Below are 23887 nucleotides of genomic sequence, written 5' to 3'. Positions count from 1 at the left end.
CAAATCTCATGCACAATCGGAAAAGTCCATGGAACCAAATATGGGATCAAAGTTCCCTGCTTCCTGATATCTTTGTTTACTTCTTGGATCTTTTTAGTCATGTTAAAGATCTCTGAGAGGTCTTCAGGAATGCAAGTATAACATTCCTCCCCTGAACATTGCACATTACCCTCGAAAGGCCAAAATATATCTGAAGCAGCTCTGATATAAATCATCTCTCGTCCAATGTCATAAACCTCTCAGGAGATGGATTCTTGGTGGATTATCTAACCACCTTTTATTCTCTCAATAATAGCATGTAAGTTTCATTTTACCATCCAGACTTCTTCTAAAGTATGGAAATGAAAGTCCTGAATTTCACAATACCCCTAGAATAAGTAGGAGTTTCGGTTCTGGAATTAAGGCCCAAGTTTTCTTTCTTCAATGAAACTGTTTACTAATCTTGTTTTCCTAGAGGGCAAACTACTGGGCCAAAATGGATCCTGGGTGATGTCAGAAGCAATCCTGAGAATAGGTATTAGTTTACCTAAGTAACAAGTGCCTGTCTGATTTGCGGGTAATAGTAGGCTTCTGTACCAGATCCAATACCAGTCACTGGGGGCCACATAATGATCTGGTTTGGGCCAAAATACTACTATGGGATTGTGAAATAATGCTGTAAAGTTTTGACACCGTTCATCAAAAATAGATTGGTATCAGGAGTGAATGTTGTAGTATCGAGGTTATTAGGTGGGTCTAAAGGAAAAGTAACGTGTTTTGTTGATCTGCGAAAGCGAGACAGTCTCCAAAAATACACCACCTGTCCCCTGATCTCCTTCTAAGCTTTAGTTCAGTGACACTATTGTTTCAGCAGAGTCAAGGCCCTCCTAGAATGTGATGGGGGTTTTGGGTTTCCGGCCACTTGGCCTATTGTGGAATTTACCATCTAAAACATCACGCAATGGTTGAGTCCAGTTTGCCAGAAAACCAACTGATTTCTTACATGGAATTGGGACCAAAGACAGCTGAGTGGTTCCCAAGGGAAATATGCACTTTAGGTAGTTCATGGGTGAATTGTAACTGGGTATTGGATTCATACCAAGGAGTGATTAAGGAAGCAAACAGGGCTTTATTAGTAACACAACTAAATACAGCCTTACGTTAGTGCAGGATGGAATTTAGGTTAAAGAGTAGAAAACAGGGGAATACAGGTTACAGAGTGACAATCTATGGTCTTGTTCCATGGATCTTGGGCACACTGTCTATATCCAAAGACTGTCTGCTTCAAGAGGACTTCTAAGCACCCTCAGCTTGAGGCCACCAGTAGCGATGGTCTTCCAGTAATTAGAAGATGGTGATGTCTCTTCAGTTGAAAGACACGAATCCAAGAATCGACCCCTTGAGAGTTTCACTACTGTGCTAGTTGTTAACAATACCTGCTAGAATCCTTCCGGTTGGGGTTCTGAGACAGTCCTTTGGTTAAAGACAAAAACTCTAGACTACAGCTGAGATTTCAAAGAAGTTTCAGGGTAAAACAAGTAGTATCTGTAGGTGACAGAGACTTAAAATGGCTATGGTTAACTTATTACTAATAACTTACAAAAGTGAAATATTTCATAGCAATAATGAAACTGGCCAGGAAATTTGGTTGTTTCTATGGGATGCAAAACAAACATAATAGGGCAATCTAAAAGTTTTGGGCAAAACGTTTATAATGAGTAGGCATGTTTTTGTATAGACAGGGAACATTATATCTGACTTATAAAGTTGGTTAAACATAATCTTTACAGAGAAAAAATATCTTGAGATATAATGTATAATTAGATAAAAACATATACATAATATAACAAGAACATATCAATCAGATAAGAAAAATAGATCAAGAAAATTATGTAAAGAGGGGCGCCTGGGTGGCTCTGTTGGTTAAGTGTCTGACTCTTGATTTTGGCTCGGGTCATGACCTCATGCTTGGTAAGATCAAGTCCCACACAGGACTGTCAGAACAGAGCCTGCTTGGGATTCTCTCTCCCTCTCTCTTTGCCCTTCACCAGCTCATGTACATGTGTTTTCTCTCTCTCTCTCTCTCTCTCAATCTCAAAATAAATAAACATTTTTTAAAAAGAATATTATGTAAAGAGATTCATTCAGTCCAGAGTAGGTCCTAAGCTTATGTGGGTTTTTTTTTTTTTTGAGAGAGAGAGAGAGAGAGAGAGAGAGAGCACATGCACATGTGCACTGGAGAGGCAAAGGGAGAGGGAAAGAGAATCTTTTTTTTTTTTTTTTTTTTAGGAGACAGAGAATCTTAAGCAGACTCCACAGCCAGTGCAGAGACTGATGCAGGGCTTGATCTCACAACTGTGTGCCAGAATCAAGAGGTGGACACTTAACCTATTGAACCACCAGGCGCCCCAGCATGTGTATTTTAATAAAACTCTATAGGTAAATCTGATGTGCATCTCCAGTTGTAAAGCACTGTCCTAAAAGATGCCAGATTCAAATTAAAGAATATTGTTATCAAATAAACATTTTAAATGACAAGTGAGTTGTGACTGATTATTATACTGTTGCCTAACATCAGGCAAATCACCCGCAGGACTCTGATTAATGGAAATAAGTCATGGACAGCAAGGGCATGCAGCAAACCTCTCAGAACTGCCCATAGGGCATACAGTTGCTGAAATATTTAAACATTTGACCTATCCCAATTTAACCTAGGAAAGGCTAAGCGTCTCCTCTGATTTGACAACTCTTCCCATGAAACTCCAACAGTAACATATCAAATAATCCTAATTGTTTCTGGCACCTCTCTTTGTCATAAGGTGGAATAAGTCTTTGAGATTTTCCAGGGACCTTCTGGGAAATCTCAAAGATAGTTTTAGATACAAAAGATATTCTGAAAGTTATTTTTCTTCATTTTACACTTAGGATTCAATCTTAGAAAAAAGAAATCAACAGTTGTCAGATCTGAACACTTAAGATAGGATCATGGTGCCTTAGCAACCATATCTGGCTACTCATTTGTTTTACGGGCCAGAGTGTAATCTATCTTCATGAATGTTCCATGTGAGCTCAAGAAGAATGTGTATTCTGCTGTTGTCGGATTAAGTATTCTATAAACTTCAATTAGATCCAGTTGATTGATGGTGTTGTTCAGTTCGACTATGTCCTTACTGACTTTGTGCCTGCTGGGTCTGTTGATTACTGACAGAGGGGCTGGACTCCCCAACTGTAATTGTGGATTCGCCTGTTTCTCCTTGCAGTTCTATCAGCCTTTGGTGTTGTGTTGTTAGGCGCATACATGTTAAGGATTGTTATGTCTTCTTGGAAAACTGATCTCTTTAGCCTTATGTAATGCCCTACTTTTTGCCTGATAATTTTCCCTGTTCTGAAATCTGCTTTGTCTGGAATTAGTACAGTTACTCTAGCTTTCTTTCGGTTCACATTAGCATGGTATATTTTTTTCCATCCTTTAACTTGTAATCTGTATTTGTCTTTATATTTAAAATGGGTTTCTTGTCTTTCCCAATATCGGCTCTGACAACCTCTTTCTCTAATTGGTATATTTAGACCATTGTTGTTAAAGTGATTATTGATATAGTTAGATTAATATTTGCCATATTTGTTGCTGTTTTCTATTCATTGCCCTTGTTTTTTGTTCCTATTTTTGTCTTCCACTCTTCCTTTACATTTTGTGGTTTTGACTGAGCATGTCCTATGATTCCAGTTTCTCTCCCTTTTTAGCATATCAGTTGTCCTTTTTTTAGGGGTTTCACTAGAGCTTGCAATATCCATTTATAATTAACACGAGTCCACTTTCAAATAACATTATACCACTTTATGGGTGGTGCAGGTTCCTTATAACAGAGTATTTCCAGTTCCTCCTTCCTGTCCCCTTAACACCACTGTCAGTCATTTCACTTATCCATACGCTATAGTCATCCAATATATTTTGCTATTATTATGTCACACAAACTCTTATCTGTTGGATCAGTTAAGAATAAGATCTTAGATCTCAGCTTGTCAGTTTCCTCCTTCGAAAGGCCTTCGTTAAGTCTGGGTGAAGCCCGCCCCTGTGCTTCTTGAATCATAGCACTGATCACGCTGTCTCTTCCACTAACTCAAAATGTGTTGAGGGACAGAATCTTGTCAATCTCATTTGCTGCTGTAGCCTGTAGCCAAGCAGGCAGGCACATTGCCCATTTGAATAGGCCACCGATATCCTGGTTTGAAACCCAAAAAGGGAACTTTGAGTAGTTTCTCTCTGAACCTCAATGCAAATTGCACTCACTAAATCTAACTGCAGCTTACATCACACTTGCACTGATACTATCTCGGTTGGATTTCCCGACCACACTTTGAGGTAGGTGCCTATAGATCGATCAGGTTCCCTGGAAGCAGAGCCCGATATGGGGATTTGTGGGCATGTGATTTATCGAGGATGGCGGTCAAGAGACAAGGAGTGAGGGAAGCAGGACAGGGCAAGGGAAGGAATCGAGCAAGGATGTATGCTCAGATGGACTCTAACCATCCTATGATCCCACAGGAAGCTCTGGAGTATGAATGAGCCACAGATTTGCTCAGCCTTGAGGCAGAAGACTGGACTTTTGTACCTCTGTATCGGTTAGTAATTGGCCATGGGCTGACTCAAGGAGAGGAAAGGGATGTAAACATCTGGGCATTTCCCGGCAAGATGGTTCCCATCAACCAAAGGCTCCCTGGAGAAGGGAGAGCCTGTGAGCTGTTACAGCCACCATGCCCAGGAACCAGGGGATGATGCAGTGGCCTGGTAATGGGATCTGGGTTGACCAGGGGCAGCACTTACCAGAGTACCCACAAGGAAGCTGACTCAGAAAGAAAAAGCAACCTGCCCAGCGGTACCCAGATAATAACCATCAGAACCAGACTTCAGACCCAGACAGCCAGACTCTGAATCCCCAACTCCGTCTGCCCAAATCCAGCCCCACCTACCACAAACTAGTTCTGGTTGCTGTTTGACAGGGTGGCCTGCTTCTCAGAATGGAAAATCTCTAGGGGCAGGGAAGCAGCTAGGAAAGCTCTCTGTGGCCACTGCATTGCATGCACAGCCTTGAGAGACTGCATAAGGAGTAGGGTAGAGGTGAGAATTTGGGAAGCTGAGAGTCCACATCCCAGCCTCCATGACTGCTGCTGGGAATGGCAGGTGATGAACTTCTACTCTGCTCTGCCCAAAGTTGGGGCTCTTGCAGTGCAGCTGGGGAAATCTGCCTGGCCATGACACAAAAGCCTGGATGGTGGCTCCTGTGGACAATGAGAACAAGTGCCCTGCAGAAGAGTTCCCAGGCACTGCCCACTCAGAGGCAGGGCCTCAGGGTGCAAAAGTGGGAGGCAGGCTGGAGACAGGAGGGGAAGGGGCCTTCGTTGAATACACCCCAGGGGCCAGACTTTTTACTCCTGCTTTTCATTTTTATTTTTTTAATGTTTATTTGTCTTTGAGAGAGAGACAGAGATAGAGTATGAGCGGGGGAGGGGCAGAGAGAGGGGGAGACACAGAATCCGAAGCAGGCTCCAGGCTCTGAGCTGTCAGCACAGAGCCCGGCACGGGGCTCGAACTCATGAACCGTGAGATCATGACCTGAGCCAAAGTTGGACGCTTAACCAACCGAGCCACCCAGGCGCCCCTACTCGTGCTTTTAATTAACCTCCCAACCACATAAGGAAATAAAGGTTACTAGAGCCATTTTACAGATGAGGAAACTGAGGTGCAGAAAAGTAATTTATTTGTGGCCACAGAGATAATAAATGATAGACATGATCTTTTCATGCAAACCAGCATAGCTCATAACCTGTGTTCTTTCTAGAAGTAAAAAATATCTTATTTCTGGGGCACCTGGGTGGCTCAGTCGGTTAAACCTCCAACTTCATCAGGTCATGATCTCAACCTCAGTTCATGAGTTCGAGCCCCGCATCCGGCTATCTGTCAGCACAGAGCCTGAAGCCTGCTTCCAATCCTGTCTCCCTCTCTCTCTGCACTTCCCCCGCTCATGCTCTCAATCTCTCTCAAAAATAAACAAACATTTAAAAACATTTTTTCAATACTTTATTTCTGGATTAAAAGTATCAGGGGAGTGCCATCCGTTCTCAGATGTCTGTCACTGTTCTGTGTTCATTAACAAGCTGATGGAGAAAGTATGAACATCCCCATGGCAGACGGGAGCTCAGAGAGGTCAAGTGACTTGCTCAAAGACACCCAGCTAGTAAGTGACGAAGAGGTTGGTTATTCATACCAGAACTTCATGATAACCTTGCCCGCATGTAATTCGTAACTTTGTGAATAGTTGTACTTAGCATAGCTGTTGGGCAAACTGTTGAGGAAATTTCATACTGTAGATTCTGTTCAACCAGGCCGTTTGCCAATGCTACAAAGTCATGGTTGATACACACACTCACAGGCGGGGTCCCATGAGACAGCAGCCCCTGGAGTAAGGAGCCTGTCAGTGGTCCAGACAGAGCCTTGCCAAACAGAGATGGGGGCTTGGCCTGGCCCTGGGGGTCAGGAGATGACTCCGCTCTGACCCCAAAGAGCTGCACACCCACAAAGAGGAAAGGCATGTGCCTAAATCTCTAACCGAGCTTTATTTTTTTTTTTTGTAATGTTTACTTATTTTTTGAGAGAGAGCATGAGAGCGTGCACATGAGTGGGGGAGGGGCAGAGAGAGGGAGAGAGAAGCCCAAGCAGGCTCCACACTGTCCGTGCAGAGCCCGACGTGGGGTTCAAACCCACGAACGGTAAGATCACGACCTGAGCCAAAACCAAGAGTCGGTCACTCAACCGACTAAGCCACCCAGGTGGCCCCCCCTCTACCTGAGGTTTAGGCAAGAGCGTGGGAGTGCCAACCGGTCAGAAGAGGGAGACATTAATTCTCATCCCAGACCAGGGGCTCCGAAAGAGGTGGCCTTTGGAGCCAACAAGCTCCAGGAAGTATCTTGGGCATCTGGTGTCTCACAGCTGGGGGCACCTTCCTGGGGTGGAGGCGGGTGAGGCCAGAACTGCCCAATTCCTGCCCCTGCAGGTGACAGGTCCGGGAGGAGACCCTCAAAGAAGCGGGCTCCCAGAGCCGAGGGTGCCGCGGGCAGGCGCGGAGCCCAGCCTGGCCAGAAGGAACGGGTCGGGGGCAGCCCAGGGCCGGGATCCCCCCGGAGGAAGCAGGCAGAGTGCAGGAGACACCGAGAAGAGCTGGGGGAACGGGGGCGGAGCTCCGCAGAGAGGACCTGCACAGAGAGGAGGAAGAAGGATGGGAGGACTTCCCTCAAGGAGCAGAGAGCACCCTCAAGGAAGGAAAAGGAGGCGCCGAGGAAGGAGGAGACTTGGAAGCGACTGAAAAAGCACAGGTATGTTGTAATTCTGATCCAGGTGCGTTTATGATCAGTGCCCTCCTCTCCTTTGGCCCTTCTCCCTCCCTTGACAAAGGGTTGATGTCCCCTCCCCTGGTATAGGTGACCCCTCCAATCTCCTGCTTCTGTTTGTCCCCCGCTTTTCCACCACCCTGCTCTCCCCCATGAAATGGGAAGAGGGTCTTGGCCACGCTTGGAGGGGACACTGGGTGATCTCAACCGCAGTGCCTCATGTCCGGCAGGTGCAAGTGGACGTACTGAGTGGGGAGGTGACATGGCAGCGGGGTGGGACCAGATCCCAAGTCTCCTAAATTTCAGCTGGTGGCTCACCGCAGCTCTTGAAGAGGAACTGAGAGAAAAGAACAAAACTGGATTTAGGAGTCATCGTAGGACTTAAGCACGCCATTTCCCCAGTCTGGACCTGTGTCCTCTTCTGTGAAAGGTGGCGTTGATTTAAAGGACCCTCGAGGATTCCACCAGCCCTGAAACCTAGGATGCGGGGGGGGTTTGTTTTTTTCCTTTGTTCCATTAGCACTGGCACATGTGGGTTCACAGACAGAGCCAGCTTCAGGAGTCAGCAAGTCAGGATTTGGGTTCCATTCTTTGCTGCCAATTTTGATGGGACATCTCCTTCTCTTTGCACTCCCCACCCCTTTTTAGCTTTCCTCACTTCCCGGGATGTTTTAAGAATCCCTGTTGGGGGCGCCTGGGTGGCTCAGTCGGTTAAGCGTCCGACTTCGGCTCAGGTCAGGATCTCGCGGTTCGTGAGTTCGAGCCCCACGTCGGGCTCTGGGCTGATGGCTCAGAGCCTGGAGCCTGCTTCCGATTCTGTGTCTCCTTCTCTCTCTGCCCCTCCCCCGTTCATGCTCTGTCTCTCCCTGTCTCAAAAATAAATAAAAAAACGTTAAAAAAAATTTAAAAAAAAAAAAAAAAAAAAAGAATCCCTGTTGATAATGGCTGCAGAGGCTTTTTTTTTTTTTTTTTTTTAATGTTTTTTTATTTATTTTTGGGACAGACAGAGACAGAGCATGAACGGGGGAGGGGCAGAGAGAGAGGGAGACACAGAATTGGAAACAGGCTCCAGGCTCGAGCCATCAGCCCAGAGCCCGACGCGGGGCTCGAACTCACGGACCGCGAGATCGTGACCTGGCTGAAGTCGGACGCTTAACCGACTGCGCCACCCAGGCGCCCCTGCAGAGGCTTTTGAAACAGAGGAAGGAAGCAGGGCCAGGGTGAAGGCGATGTTCCTTTCCACCGGGGTCTAACCCCCTCAATAGGGTGTTCCACCGCCCCTCCCTGCCTTTACAGAGGGAACTGAGGCCCTCAAAAGGGCCACTGATTTCTTCTGTCACCCATGCCGGTCATCTCCGGCTTGGTTAGGGCTTTTGTCTCCTGCCTGATTGTCCTTGGACATAAGCTAAAGGGGTAAAGAGTGCATGGTGCCCATAGCAACTTAAAGAGAACTTGAATGCATGTTGATCAAGCCCTGAAGTGTCCTGAGTGTTAGAGGGAGGCTGCCCCACCCCAAGCAGACTGCAGGTGTCTGGACGGCAGAGGCAAAGCGAGGGGTGCCATTCTCAGCTGAGTGCCACAGCAGGGCAGAGAGAGATGGAAAAGACTCAGTCGTGTTCCCCAGACGCTGACGGTCTAGTAGGTAAGATAGGACATGGGCATCAGTCATCATAAGACAAGGCGGAAAGCAATATGCACTCAAGAAAGGGTTTGATGAAATGCCTTTTCCATGGGGCCCTGGGGCATCCGGGTTTCTCCATCGAGAAGGTAAGCATTTCGGCCAGTCCCTGAAGCACATGGGGAATTGAAGCAAATCCTGAGTGCCCTGCACCCCGAGACCGAAGGACCCCTGAGGAGAGACTCAAAGGAAGCTGTCATGGGATGTGCATGAGGCATGGCAAGACACCCCTGTGCCCTCGGCTGTCCAGCGAGGTGCTGGACCCCTCTTCTCTCCTCTGGCCCATGAGGTCTCCTCCGTTCTTTGAGTTCCTCAGAAATTAAAACTCATGGGGGCTGCTGCAAATTGTTCTCTAAAACCTGCAGGGACCCAAGTCCACATCCTGTATTTACATTTATGGAAGTGGCTGAGAAGGCTGCCTGGGCCTGGCCTTCTCCAGCCACTCCCTCACCCCATGGGCAGCTGTCCCGCTCAGAGTTTTTTTCTGCAAGCAAAGGACACTGTGAGGAACACACACAACAACTAAAATGTTGCAGCAGCCGGGGATGCCCAGGTGGCTCAGTTGGTTGAGCGTCCAACTTCGGCTCAGGTCATGATCTTGTGGTTCATGAGCTCGAGCCCTGCGTCAGGCTCTGTGCTGACAGCTGGGAGCCTGGGGCCTGCTTTGGATTCTGTGTCTCCCTCTCTCTCCCCCTCTTGCACTCTGTCTCTCTCTCAAAAATAAGTAAACATTTTTAAAAAGTGGTTTTTTTTAAATTTTGTGGCAGCTGAACACACATGGTCTCGGCTGTGAGATGTTGAGGCTCCTTACACAGGGAGAAGGTTTCTGGATGCAAGTCCCTTCCCCCGTGCCATCCAGTACGACGGCCACCAGCCACATGCTGAGCCCTTGAAATGTGGCCAGTGTGACCAAGGAGCTGAATTTCTAATTTAACTTCACTTTATTCTTTAAGTTTATTTATTTATTTTTTATTTTGAGAGAGAGAGAGCGCAAGCAGGGAAAGGGCAGAGAGAGAGAGAGAGAGAGAGAGAGAGAGAATCCCAAGCAGACTCCGCATGCCAGCACGGAGCCCAACTTGGGGCTCGATCTCACGAACCATGAGATCATGAGCTGAGCTGAAACCAAGAGTTTGCTTAACTGACTGAGCCATCCAGGCACCCCTCACTTAATTTCATTTTAATTCGGTGTTAATGCTACTGAGCTGACACAAAAGTTAGTGAATTTACTTCACTTGGACAGACAGCTGTAGTTTTGAAATCGACTTAACTTTGAAGCCGATGCATTTCTCCTTTAAAAAAAAAAAAAAATGGGCCAACTGCTTTTGTCCATGCAGATGCAAATGTCAAAGGAAAATGATATTCTACCACGTAATTCGTTGGCTGGGAAACTTTTAAGTATGTCTAAAACCATTTGGGAATGGTTTCAACCATACCCAACCAAATGGGTTTTACCCATTTGGGTAACCGTTTCAACTACAAATCTTATGAAATCCAGATACAGATCAAATATGTTCACTGAAAATTTAATGTCTAAATCGACACACACAGGGGTTGTGAGAGGAACACCAGATTTTGAAGACAGTACAAGAATATAAAATGCCTCATTAGGGGCGCCTGGGTGGCGCAGTCGGTTAAGCGTCCGACTTCAGCCAGGTCACGATCTCGTGGTCTGTGAGTTCGAGCCCCGCGTCGGGCTCTGGGCTGATGGCTTGGAGCCTGGAGCCTGTTTCCGATTCTGTGTCTCCCTCTCTCTCTGCCCCTCCCCCGTTCATGCTCTGTCTCTCTCTGTCCCAAAAATAAATAAAAAACGTTGAAAAATTTTAAAATGCCTCATTAATAATTTTTAGATTGGTTACGGGTGAGAATGACAATTTTTGACATGTTGGATTCAACGACGTGTATTATTAAAATGAACTTACCCATCTCCTTTTGCCATTTTAATGTGGTTACTAGAAAAATTTCAGGGGCGTCCGGGTGGCTCAGTCGGTTGAGTGTCCGACTTGGGCTCAGGTCGTGATCTCGAGGTCTGTGAGTTCGAGCCCCGCGCCGGGCTCTGTGCTGACAGCTGGGAGCCTGGAACCTGCTTCGGATTCTGTGTCTCCCTCTCTCTCTGTCCCTCCCCCGCTCATGCTCTGTCTCTCTCTCTCTGTCAAAAATAAATAAACATTAAAAAAAAATTTTTTTTAATTAAAAAAGAAAAATTTCAAATGACAACATGTGGCTCGGGCTGTATCTCTCCTGGGCAGCACTGTGCTAGAATGTGGCGGGCAAGGAGCACGCAGAGAAATCAAGTTGGGGGAGGTGACCCTCCCAGTGTCTTAGGCTACAGGACAGAATGGCAGTCTCTTCTGATGGGTGCTGGGAGTCACCGCGGGCTTCTGAGCAGGGGCGGGCCTCTGAGGGGTGGTCAGGGCTGGGAGGGTCAGGGAACACAGCCTGCCTGCCTTGCCAGTGGGCTCCCCTACATTCCGCAGGGTGCCTAAAGACACCAACTTCTCACTCTCCCCTCCTCTGCCCCGGGCTCTGCCTCCAGATCGCCCTCCTTGGCCTCCGGTGCCTCTGTCGGGGAGTCTCTGTCAGAGGAGGAACTGGCCCGAATCCTGGAGCAGCTAGAAGACAAGAAGAAGCTCATTGCCACCGTGCGGAGCAAGCCCTGGCCCATGGCGAAGAAGCTTACTGAGCTCAGGTGAGCAGGTGGTGGTCGGCCGGGGGCCTCTTGATGTTCGAGAGGCTCAGCTCCTTCTGATGGGCCCGGAGTCCCTTCTCCCTCTCCGCCCCCTTGACAGGAAGGGAGATTCACCCTCCCACTCTGCTTTGGTCCCTTCAATCCCTAGCACAAGCATAGTGCCTGGGCGGGGAGGGGGGGGGGTTTGTTAGAGCCTAGACAGGCATGAGCAGTGACTGTTTATTGACTGAGGCCCTGCCGTTGGCCAACACTGACAGGGTCTGGCGGGAGAGACAGAGGATCGTGGCGCTCTGGCCTACACCCAACCTGGCATCCTTTCTGTTTCGTGTCCCTTTCCTCTCATCTGGCGGCTTCTACACCTCCCTCACAACCCAGCACAGACGTGCCTCCCTTGGGCGGCTTTCCAGCCCCCACCCTCCCTACCTCGACACGTTCAGAACGCCCTTTGTGTTCTTTGGGCCCCAGAACCTCTTTGTGTGTGGCACACTCACGCTGGGCGTGTGGAGAACGGGGAGTGTGTCTGTCTCAGCTACTCTTGAGTCCCAGATGCCCGACAGCTCAAGGCCCAAGCTTGAGGTGACGCTCCATGAATGTTGTTCGGGCCTCCTCCTCTCCAAGCCCCTGACTCCTGTTTTCAGCTCAGCCCTTCTCCCGTTTCCACACGAAAGGCCGGCCCACCAAGCGTTTTGTGAGTCTCGTGTCTCTGCCGTAGTCTTGAGATAAGGCCAGGGGTCACACTGTTTAACTGGTTTTCTACTGAAAAAAAAAAAAAAAAAATCCCATCCAATATTACCATTTCCCCCCAAGTTCCCCCTTGGTTTTTCTGCCACCGGGGGCTGGGGGCGGGGGGAACACTCCCCTTGTCCTTCCCTCTTCATAAAGCCACTTTTGCTGGCTCCTGTCACACCTGAGTTTCCAGTCTGCCAACTGCCTCACCCTTTATTATGTAGAACAATTTGGCAGCTGTATTTTGACGCCCCGTTTGCCCCCAAGAGGTGAGCGAAGAGGCTGGCTGCACACAGCGCAGACCCTGAGGGAGTTCTGGTAAACCCAGCTGACTCTACACACCCAAGCAAATTACTACCGGGTGCCCTACGCTCCTACGGGAAGAAATGCCTCCCTGTGGTGCCTCCGGGCCAGTGCTGACCAACAGAACTTTGGGGCGTAACGGGGATGCTCTAAAGCTACACTCTTACTGCCGCCGCTAGCCTTATGTGGCTGGGAACCACTGGAAAAGCAGTTAGTGTGACCGAGTAACTGAATTTTTTGTTCTATTTTAATTTATTTAAATGAAATCATCCCACGTGGCCGCTGGCTACGGCTCGGGTGGCAGGTGCAGGCGTGGGCAGGGGCTGTCTTCTGGGTCTCCTCTCCCTGATCCCTCAGGGCCAGCTTCTTCCTCCTGTCAGGGGGCCCAGAACAGCCATCTGTCACTCTAACACCACCTCGCCGCCACTCAGGTGTCACCTGAACACATCTTTTATTAACAGCGGAAAAAGAGCAACCCAGGTGCTCATGGAAATGAGATCTCCAGCAGGCTGAAGTCTCGGGGACCGTGAACATTTCTTGAGGGCTGTTCGGCTGCCCAGAGGAGACACGTGACATCTCCTCCAGCCGGAGGGCAGAGCTCCCGCCCCCAGTACCAGCGGCTAAGGCCTGGGGAATCAAACAGACCCAGGCGTCTGTCTCCGGGGCAGGTCTCCTCAACCCATACCGGCTTCTTCCCTTCACGATTCCCTCCTTCCTCTTCCCTCTCCCAAGATTCCTTATCCCAGAGTCAGGTCCAAGGTGGACAGCCTCTGGGTCTCCAAGCAAGCTGGGGCCTCTACCTAGAAGATCTCTGCTTTCTGCCGGCCTGCCTGGCTAATTCCTACAACCCTGTAAGACTCGGGCCAAGCGTGCCCTCTGCGGGGAAGCCCCCACCGCCCGCCCCACATTCAGGCTGAGTTACTTACTGCCCCTCAGATGCCCAAGGCACGGTGTCCTCACTCAACTGGATGCTCTTGTCCACGGAGCTGTGTCTAACACATCTCTCAGTACTCTTTCTTTTTGTACATATGGCCACCGCTTGCTGAGTCCCCCCTGGGTACTAGATCTATTCTGAATGCTGGTATGTAACAACCAGTTACATACCAAACCAGTTGTTGGTAACAACTCCTTTACTCCATTGTTATTGCCCCCGCTTTACTGATGAGCAAACACAGAGCCATCAGGTCACTTGCCCATGTTTTACGAGGTGAGGTAAGGGGCCTGGCCCGCATTTGAATTCAAGAATTCTGGCTCCGGTACCTACACTCTTAATGTGTCTTTTGCGTTTGTCTGTTTATTTGTTTTATTTTTGAGAGAGAGAGCAAGCAGGGGAGGGGCAGAGACAGAGGGAGACAGAGGGAGACAGAGGATTGGAAGCAGGTTCCAGGCTGTCAGTGCAGAGCCCGATGCAGGGCTCAGACTCAGAACCATTGAGATCATGACCTGAGCCGAAGTCGGATGGAGGCCTAACTGACTGAGCCACCCAGGCGCCCCACCTACACTCTTAATTTGTAATCATCTGTCTAGGGTTACTAAACATTCTAGAAGGCATCCCTTCGCGTCCTCCATGATTTCCTCCCATCACAAGTAGCATTCCCAGACTACATCTTCTTTTTTTAGAAGCAATGGTGTGGGGACCCATCTCTGGCCCACTCGGGCAGCTGGTTGACCCCGGGCAGAGTTGTTGTGACAATCAAAGCAGGATGACGGTGCATGAAGAACAGAGGTGAACTGGGGCAAGGCTGTGTTCACACCTCTGCTGCATCTAGGTGACTTTGGCTGGCTGTCCAGTGCCACTCGGATGATTTCCTTCCCTGAAGCCCTCTGAGCCTCCCATTCCTCGCTTACAAAATAGGAGCGACAATTGACATCTGCCTTGCAGAGTTCTGACAGATTCAAACTGTTTATATTAAGTGTCCAGCACACCGTGTGGACGCATTTTAAAGCTTGAACATCTTTTGTGCCAGACACCATGCTGACCTCTGAGAGGTGAGAATGGGGAGCAAAGAAGAATCAGAGAAGACGTTGCTGACAGGCATCATTAGTAACACAAGATGGGCGGTGCTGTCGGCAAAAGCGTTTCTAGAGCCCACGAGTCGGGGATGTTTGCTTTAACTATAGAATTAATCGGGTATGTCCCTCTGCTTTATCAGAATCCTGACTGATATCTTCGAAATTTACGCAAACTGCTTGCTTTCTTTAGAGAAATCTGAAGAATTCCACTTCCAGGAAGATTGGGTAGACATACTTTTCCCTATTCTTCCCTAAAACCCTGGACATTATCTGCAAAACAAACATGAGAAGGCTCAGAAAGGTAGAGAGAAGAAGACGGTCTGGTGAAAGACCTCAGGACCAAAGGGTTGATGGGCCATTGAGTTTTGGGGTTTTCTTCTTGCCCTATATTTCCTAGACTGAATATTGGAGAAGCCAGCAACCCAGAAACACGAATAAACACAGACAAAGAACACCTCAAGACGGGGCATGAGTGGTGCCCCCAATGCCCTCACCAGGCTGGTATTAGAGAAAGCTGGGTGGGAAACAGGGACTTTCATCCCCAGTGGGCAGTTATGAAGTAATAAACCCTCCCTCCCCCTCTGGTGTCCATGCAAGTCCATGGGGAGGCTGGCCTTTCACCACCACCTGATAGTAACAAGGCATCCCTCCTAGGCAGGATGTTATGAGTAAAACCTGCTTGGGCACCTGAATTCCCATTCCCACTCAGCAGTAATGAAGAGTCCTACCCAGCCCCAGGTGCCAAAGTAGGCCAAGGGAAGAACAAGGACCTCCATCTGGAAGTAACCAGACAGCATCCCTTTCACCCACTGGGCCAGTGTCAGAGGAGGCCTGCTAAAACAGAAGATTTCAACAAGATCCGGAGTGTTTTAATATCCAAAGTGTCCAGGCTTCAACTGAAAATCACTCATCATACCAAGAACTAGGAAGATCTCAAGGTGAATGATAAGAGACAACTAAAGATTCTAACACCAAGATGATATAGATGTTAGAATCACCTGGCAAAGATTTTAAGAAACCATTACAAAAGTGCTTCACCGAGCAGTGAAACTAACGAAGAAATAGAAAGCCTAAGAAATAGAAGATATAGAGAACAACTAGAAATTTTTATTTTTGAGACTACTTATTTAATGTTTGTTTATTTTTGAGAGACAGAGCTCAAGCAGGGGAGGGGGAGCAGAGAGAGAGGGAGACACAGAATCCAAAGGAGGCTCCAGGCTCCGAGCTGTCAGCACAGAACCTGACACGGGGCTCGAACTCCTGAACTGTGAAACTATGACCTAAGCCAAAGTCAGACGCTTAACCGACTGAGCCACCCAGGTGCCCCACAACTAGACATTTTCGAAGTCAAAAAATACAGTCACTAAAATTTTTAAAAACAAACGAGTGGGCCCAACAGCAGAATGGAGAGAGCAAAGAATCAATGAAATTGCAAGTAAAACAAGAGAATTTACCCAATCTGAACAATAGGGAGAAAATGGTCTGAGAGAAAACGTGAAAAGAACCTCAGGGACGTGTGGGACTATAATAAATGTTCTTACATTAGCGTCTCTTCCAAATCCCTCACCCTGAATATGAGAGGGTTGGGGGAGGGGTCCCAGAAAAGAGGAGAAACAGAGTGGGGCTGAAAAAGTCTTCAAACAAACAATGCCCCCAAATTTCTCAAATTTGGCAAAACTTACAGATTCAAGAAAGCTAAAGAAACCCTCCCGCAGGATAAACCCAAAGTGATCTATGTCAAGACATATCATAGTCAAACTTCTTACAAGCAGTCAGGATATTTACAAGCAGTCAGAGAGAAACAGTGCATTGCCTAAAGGGGAAAGCAATTAGAATGACAGAAAATTTGTCATTAGAAACCCTGGAGGACAGAGGAAGGGAGCACAAAAATTTTTCAAGTGCTAAATGAAAAGAATTCTATATTCTGCAAAATATCCTTTAAGAGTAAAGAAATCAAAACATTCTCAGGTGAAGAAAACCTTAAAAAAAATCTGTTACCAGCAGACTATCCTAAAAGAATGGCTAAAGCAAATTCTCTAAGCAAAAAGGAAATGATAAAAGAAAGAATCTTCAAACATCAGGAAGGAAGAACATGGTAAGAGCAAAAATATTGAAAACTGTCATAGATTTCCCTTCCTCTCTTGAGTATTTAAAATTATGTTTGACAGTTGAAGAAAAAAATCATACCATCATCTAATATGGTTCTCAATGAATGTAGAGAAATATTTAAGACAATTATAAATGGGAGGATAAAGGAACACACAGGGAAGTAACACTTTTACACTTTACCTAGTAAAATGTCAGCTCCAGTAGACTTTGATAAGATATATATATGTGTATATGATATATATGTATATGTATATGATATATATGTGTGTATATATATGAGTGTTGTGTACAAACACACACCTTACATTACATACTATATTATATGATAATATACAGTAATAATTAAATTATATTTAATTATTATATTATATTAATTATTATATATTAATATAAGTATATTAATTATAAATATAATATAATTATATTAATATAAATATAATATATAATATAAATATAAATATATTAATATAATAGTTAATATAATAATATATTAATTATATTAATAATATAATGTAATAATTATATTAATAATATAATATAATATATTACATAATATTTTTCTTAGAGCAACTACTGAAAAGGCCATACAAAGAGATAATGCTAAAAAGCATCATAGATAAACCAAAATGGAATCCTAAAAAATGTTCAAGTAACCTGCAGGGAACAAGAAAACAGAAATGAAACACAGAGAGAACAAACAGAAAACAAAAAATAAAATGGTAGGTTTAAACCCTAACATGTCAACAGTTACATTAAATGTAGGTGGTCTAAATATACCAACTGAAAGACAGATTGGCAGAGGAATTTTTAAAATGACTTAACTCCATACAGTCCACAAAGTGAGTCCATAGACTCACTTTAAATATGATGATATAGGGGCGCCTGGGTGGCTCAGTCGGTTGGGCGTCCGACTTCGGCTCAGGTCACGATCTCACGGTCCATGGGGTCGAGCCCCGCGTCGGGCTCTGGGCTGACGGCTCGGAGCCTGGAGCCTGCTTCCGATTCTGTGCCTCCCCCTCTCTCTGCCCCTCCCCCGTTCATGCTCTGTCTCTCTCTCTCAAAAATAAATAGAACGTTAAAAAAAAAAATTTTTTTTTAATAATAAATAAATAAATATGATGATATATGTAGGTTGAGAGTACAAAGATGGTAAAAAGACATATCCCATGCAAATGTCAAGCAAAATAAAGTAGAAGAGGCTATGTAAATATCAAATAAATTTGACTTCAGAGTAAAGAAAATTGACAGGGACTGAAAGGAACATTATACAATGATAAAAGGGTCAATCCACCAAGAGGAAGATGTAACAAACCTAAAAGTGTAAGCACCAAAAATAACAGTGGTTTGAGTTCTACAGTATATTATCTCGGGATGTATAGTAAATTTCCCCAAAACATAGTAGTTTAAAACAATAAGAAACATTTATTATCTTCTATGGGTCAGAAATTCAGGAGCAGCTTCGCTGGGCAGTTCTGACTTGGAGTCTCTCATAAGGTTGGGTTAAGATGTTGGACAGGGCTGCATTCATCTGAAGGCTTGACTGGGGCTGGTGAATCGACTTCCAAGGTGGCTCACTCACGTGGATGACAAGTTGCTGCTGGTTCGTAAAAAAAAGGCCTCAGTTTCCCTTCAGAGGATACTTGAATATCCTCATGACATGGCAGCTGGCTTCCCTCAGAAGAGGATGTATTCGAGGAAGAAGTCACAATACCCTTTATGTCCTCATCTCAGAAGTCATAAACTGTCACTTCTACCACTTTCTAGTCATTGGAAACAAGTCACTAAGTCTGGCCTGCATTCAAGGGGAGAAGAATTTAGTTCTGCATTATATTTTATTTTTTATTTTTTATTTTTTTAATTTAGAGAGAGAGAGCAGGGGAGAGAGAGAGAGAGAGAGGGAGAGAGAGAGAGAAAATCCCAAGCAGGTTCCATACTCAGTGTAGAGCCTGCCATGAGGCTCGATCTCACAACCTTGGATCATGACCTGAACTGAAATGAAGAGTCCAATGCTCAACCCCAACTGAGCCTACCCAGGCACCCCTGGTTCTCCATGTTAAAGGGAAGAATAATAATTTGGTGACATATTTTAAACCACCACTTCTGGAAGCCAGGCATGCTCGCTTAACCTCCCCTCTCTCAGATTGATTCACTGAGGTCTCTAGAGCAGATGCCTCACCTGACTGATCTGAGTTTCCACTTAGCATGAGTTCAGGGTTTCTTTGACCCTTGTCTCCACAGCTGAAAATGGAGATTGCTTGGGGACAAAGAGAGACGCCAAGCCAGCCTGGCCCAGGCCGCCTTTAACCACTCTGCACCTCCAGCCCCCCGCCACCTCCTTTTGACCTTCGAGTGCATCCTTCCTATTTCCAGGTGTCTTCTAGATGTCAGGCTGGCTGATGCTCTCTCCCAGTGTCCTGCAAGGGACAGCAAAGCTCTGTGAGGATCAAGCACACAGTGGCTCTGTGTGCATCTATAAATTAAGTGTGATTTTGAATCTGAGCTCCTTCATCAGGGAAGAGTTTGGGGAGGTATGTAATGTCTCTGAGAGATGCCTTGGGTCGACTTCAGAGTGTTTCCACTGTGGAAGGCCACGTCACTGAGCCCCTTGTCAAGGCACCTGGGAGAGCAGAAGGTTCCACCCCAGCCCCTGAGCTTGGCAGAGGCTTATCAGCTGCCCACCCCAGAAACTGCTGCTTCCTCCGAAGGGGGAGGGGTGACTGCCTGCTGAATGAAGTCCCTATGCTCACCTTGCGAGCATGCACACCTCCAATTTTCACATCCTTATCCCCATTTCTAGATGAAAAGTGCCACTCTGGGAGGCACAGAACCCTGCCTGGGGCTCCACTCTGGCGCAATACATCCTCCTTCCCTCCCAGCAGCAATCACTGGCCCCCTCCCAACCGTGTTTTCCAAACTGTGGTTTGGGCCACTTTATTTCCAAGGAGGGTCCTCCAGGAGGCAAACGTGAGGGGATTCTGAAGTGCTGTCTGTGGGGTGACCGCGCCTGAAAGCCCCTTCCTCCATAGCTTCCTCCTCTGCCGAGTGTTGGAGGCGCCTAAGGGGCTCATCATCACTGCCAGGAGTGACCTGGAGATCCAGGCCCCGTGAAGCTTCCTCAAAACAAACGGGTCCCTCCTCTCTTGACTTCTCACTGCGTTTACCGCACACCATCCGATGAGAGGAAAAAGGCGAGTTTGTGCCATGTTCTCGTTTCAAAAGACCGTTGGTGACGAGGAGGGGACAGAAGCACCTTACAGAAGTGAGATGTGCAACGATTAGGAAGTGCAGGGCAGGAGCGAGTGGTTCCCATAAACCAAATACTCTCTGGTAAGGAAGAACACGAGAACCTGGATTGCAGGTAACAGGGGTACAGGAGTGTGCTGCAAAAAGGTAGTTGTTACTATTTGTATCCTTTTGCAGGACCCAGAAAAGCTTGCTGATCAGTGTTCTTAAATGAGGTGGGTCCTTCACTGGGAATGGTCCTCAGAGTTTGCACCCAGCGCTGGGCAGGGCCCTCTGTTCCCCCAAGTGCTCTTTGGGGGTCTAGACACAGAGTCTGGACGTCAAGAAGAGAAGCATTTGCCACCAGGCTCAATGGCTCAGGCACAAGAGCTGGCTCTTACTTTTGAGAATCCTCATTTGAAGTCCCCAAATCGTAAAAGCTGGCACATTGAAAGTCACAAATTCCAAGCGCTTACAAGCCTCTGCTCAATGTAAGATACAAGAAGAGAACAGAAACACGCATTTTATTGGGGCGTTTGGGTGGATCAGTCGATTAAGCGTCCGACTTCAGCTCAGGTCATGATCTTACGGTTTCTGGGTTCGAGCCCCGCATCAGGCTCTGTGCTGACAGCTCAGAGCCTGGAGCCTGCTTCGGATTCTGTGTCTCCCTCTCTCTCTCTGCCCCCCCCCCCCCCTGCTTGCACTCTGTCTCTCTCTCTCTCTCTCAAAAAATAAAATAAAACATTAAAAAAAAAAAAAAGAAATACACATTTTATGAAAACATTTTTTTGTGACATGGCTATGTTGGTAGCTCCAGATAGCTCATTGACTGGACATGTCCTGCCTAGGGGACAACAAGGAGCTGATCCCATTACAGAGACTTAATCCCACACAGACCAGGCTTTGACCCTGGGCTCAGGAGCTAAACAGTCAGCCTCATTAATTTGAGACATCGGAAAAAATAAAAACCAACTTCAGGATTGACCTGAGGTTAGAATGCGACTTTGACTCTTGTCATCTGCCCACGCCTGCGCTGTGGGGGTAGGGTAGGTATTCTTCCGCCCCCCCCCCCCCCCCCCGCCATAAATGGACTTCCTTCCTCACCCGCTTGTGCGGGTCAATCCAGTGGCTGCTGGCAAACTGGGTCTCTGGGGGGGTGGGATAAAGGGGGCCTGATTTGTAGCCTTTGCTGATTTCTGTGGTCTAAAGACTCCCACCGTGGCCAATTTCAAGCTACCAACCGTTTAACAGCTCGCGGGACAAGTTCCTGATTTAGCAGTCGGGTCTCAGCCAGGAGTCGGTTCTGACCAACTGATCGGTGTCTGACTCATTCAACATTCAGGCAGTCCACAAATGTCTGGTGAACACTGTGTTCGTTTCCTTTTTCTTCGCTGAAGCGTGACATACAACGCCCTGTTAGTTTCAGGTGTTCAGCGTAGGGATTCGACATTCATATACATTAGGAAATGCTCACTGCGCTAAGTCCGCCTACCATCTGTCACCATACGACACGATTGCAATATTATTGACTGTATTCCCTAGGCTGCACTTTATATCCCCGTGATTTACTTATTTGATAACTGGCATCTTTTACCTCTCAATCCCCTTCATCTGCTTTGCCATATTTGTTTCTATTGCTGCCGCAACCCAAGTTTCACAAGTGTAACCGTTTAAGACCGTGCTCACCTACGTGTTCACAGTGCTGCTTGGCCAGAAGTCCAGCGTGGCATGGCTGGATTCTCTGCTCAAGGTCTCGCCGGGCTGAAATCAAAGTAGTAGCAGGCCTGAGGTGCCCATGTGAGGCTAGAGGTCCTCTTCTGGTTTTTGCGGAATTCAATTCCTTCCCTTGCTTTCCACGTGGCGTCCTCTTGAGGGCCCCCAGCAACAGAGGGTCAAGAATTCATTCTAATTCCTCTGACTTCCCCTTCTGCCACATCTGTCTGACTCTTCTGCCTTCTTCTGTGTGTAAGGGCTCATGGAGTCACTCTGGGCCCTTCCCGAGAATCCAGGATAATCTCCGTATTTATTTATTTATTTATTTTAAGTTTCTTTATTTTTGAGAGAGAGAGAGAGAGACAGAGTGCTAGTGGGGGAGGGACAGAGAGAGAGGGAGACACAGAATCTGAAGCAGGCTCCAGGCTCTGAGCTGTCAGCACAGAGCCTGACGCAAAGCTCAAACCCATGGACTGCAAGATCATGACCCAAGCCGAGGTCGAATGCTCAGGCACCCCAAATCTCCCCATTTTAAATTAAGTCATGGGGTGCCTAGGTGGCTCAGCCGGTTGAGCGTCCGGCTTCGGCTCAGGTCATGATCTCACAGTTCGTGGCTTCGAGCCCCGCATCAGGCTCTGTGCTGACTGCTTGCTCAGAGCCTGGAGCCTGCTTCAGATTCTGTGTCTCCTCTCTCTGTCCCTCCCCCGCTCACGCTTTGTCTCACTTTGTTTCTCAAAAATAAATAAATGTTAAAAAAAAAAATCTTTAAGTCAGGAATCTTAATTACATCGGTAAAGTCCCTTTCGACATTCATGGGTGTACCACCAGAGGGCAAAGGTCATGGGAGCCAAAATTCTGCCTACAGGTGCCTACCATGTACTAAGCACCATTCTTAGCATTTGGGAAACGTCAGTGAATGAAACAGACAAATGCCCTACCTTCACAGAGCTTACATTCCAACTAGGGGTATAAAAACACATAAGGCTTCCAGCCACATGTACACTCTCATAGTTCAGATTTTTTTCAGTTTGGGATTAAAGTTCTGCCTCTCCCCTCCTCCCCCCCACCTTTTTTTTTCCTAACCAGAGAGGCCCAAGAATTTGTGGAGAAGTATGAAGGAGCCTTAGGAAAGGGGAAAGGCAAGCGACTCTACGCCTACAGGATGCTGATGGCTAAGGTGGGTGATAGAGAGGTAGCAAACCCCAGGGAGGGCTTGCTCAGCCTCTGAACCTGGGTGACATCACAGGCACCTGCCCAGCCTCTGCATTTGTGGCCGGCTCCCCCACCCCAGATCCTCAGCGCGAGGTCCAGCCGACTGACCGATTTGTCCGGGAAAGGAAACCAACTGTTTCCTGTCAATTTCTCTACATTTATCTGTGAGGGCTCCGGTGTATCTGAGACTCATTTCCTCCCCAGTGAAGAACTAAGCTCACAAAATTGATGAGGTTAAAAATAATAAAATAATAAAATAAAATAAAATAAAATAAAATAATTGATGAGGTTAAAACCACTGGGATCTTATTTTCCAAGCCCCAAATCAGGACAGTTCGTTTGATAAATCATTCATTTTTATGCAACACCTTGAGCGTTTTTTTCCTGTATTCCCTGTTCATGGGTGTGTTTGAGTTTTAACTTTTTCTTGGGGCCATTTTGATATTTCGTATTCTTCCCAAAACTCAATCATTTAATTAAGATCTTCGTATGTATTACCAGAAAGTTGCAGGTGGTGGTCCCACAATTTTTGGAACTACTTTCTGTGTATGTTGGGTTGGAGTCTTTTTATTCCTAATATTCTCTTTTCTCCTTTTTCTTAAAATTTTTTTAGGTTTATTTATTTATTTTAAAAGGCAGACAGACAGACAGAGAGGCAGAGAGAGAGAGAGAGAGAGAGAGAGAGAGAATCCCAAGCAGGTTCTACACGGTTAGCACAGAGCCCGAGGCAGGGCTTGAACTCACGAACCGTGAGATCATGACCTGAGCTGTTTTTTCTCCTTTTTCAATTTTACTTGCCCGATAACTATCTTTGGGTCATTTTATTAATTTGATCTAGAGACTATTTACCACTTAATAACTGC

The 23887-nt window shown here is 46.7% G+C and overlaps 1 protein-coding gene across 1 annotated transcript in view; it reads left to right on the top strand.

Annotated features, from left to right (window-relative positions):
• Positions 1-4417: 4417 nt before the first annotated feature.
• TMC2 (transmembrane channel like 2) overlaps positions 4418-23887 on the top strand; it is a 57415-nt gene continuing 37945 nt past the window's right edge. Inside the window, exons 1-4 of the mRNA XM_058686401.1 lie at positions 4418-4438; positions 7004-7347; positions 11574-11726; positions 22899-22989. Coding sequence (XP_058542384.1) covers positions 4418-4438; positions 7004-7347; positions 11574-11726; positions 22899-22989 — 609 coding nt within the window. The remainder of the gene's footprint in view (positions 4439-7003; positions 7348-11573; positions 11727-22898; positions 22990-23887) is intronic.

This window comes from Neofelis nebulosa, chromosome 9, assembly GCF_028018385.1.
Source record: "Neofelis nebulosa isolate mNeoNeb1 chromosome 9, mNeoNeb1.pri, whole genome shotgun sequence".
NCBI lineage: Eukaryota > Metazoa > Chordata > Mammalia > Carnivora > Felidae > Neofelis > Neofelis nebulosa.
The sequence above is the reverse complement of the archived record's forward strand: the minus strand, read 5'-3'. Positions and strand labels throughout refer to the sequence as shown.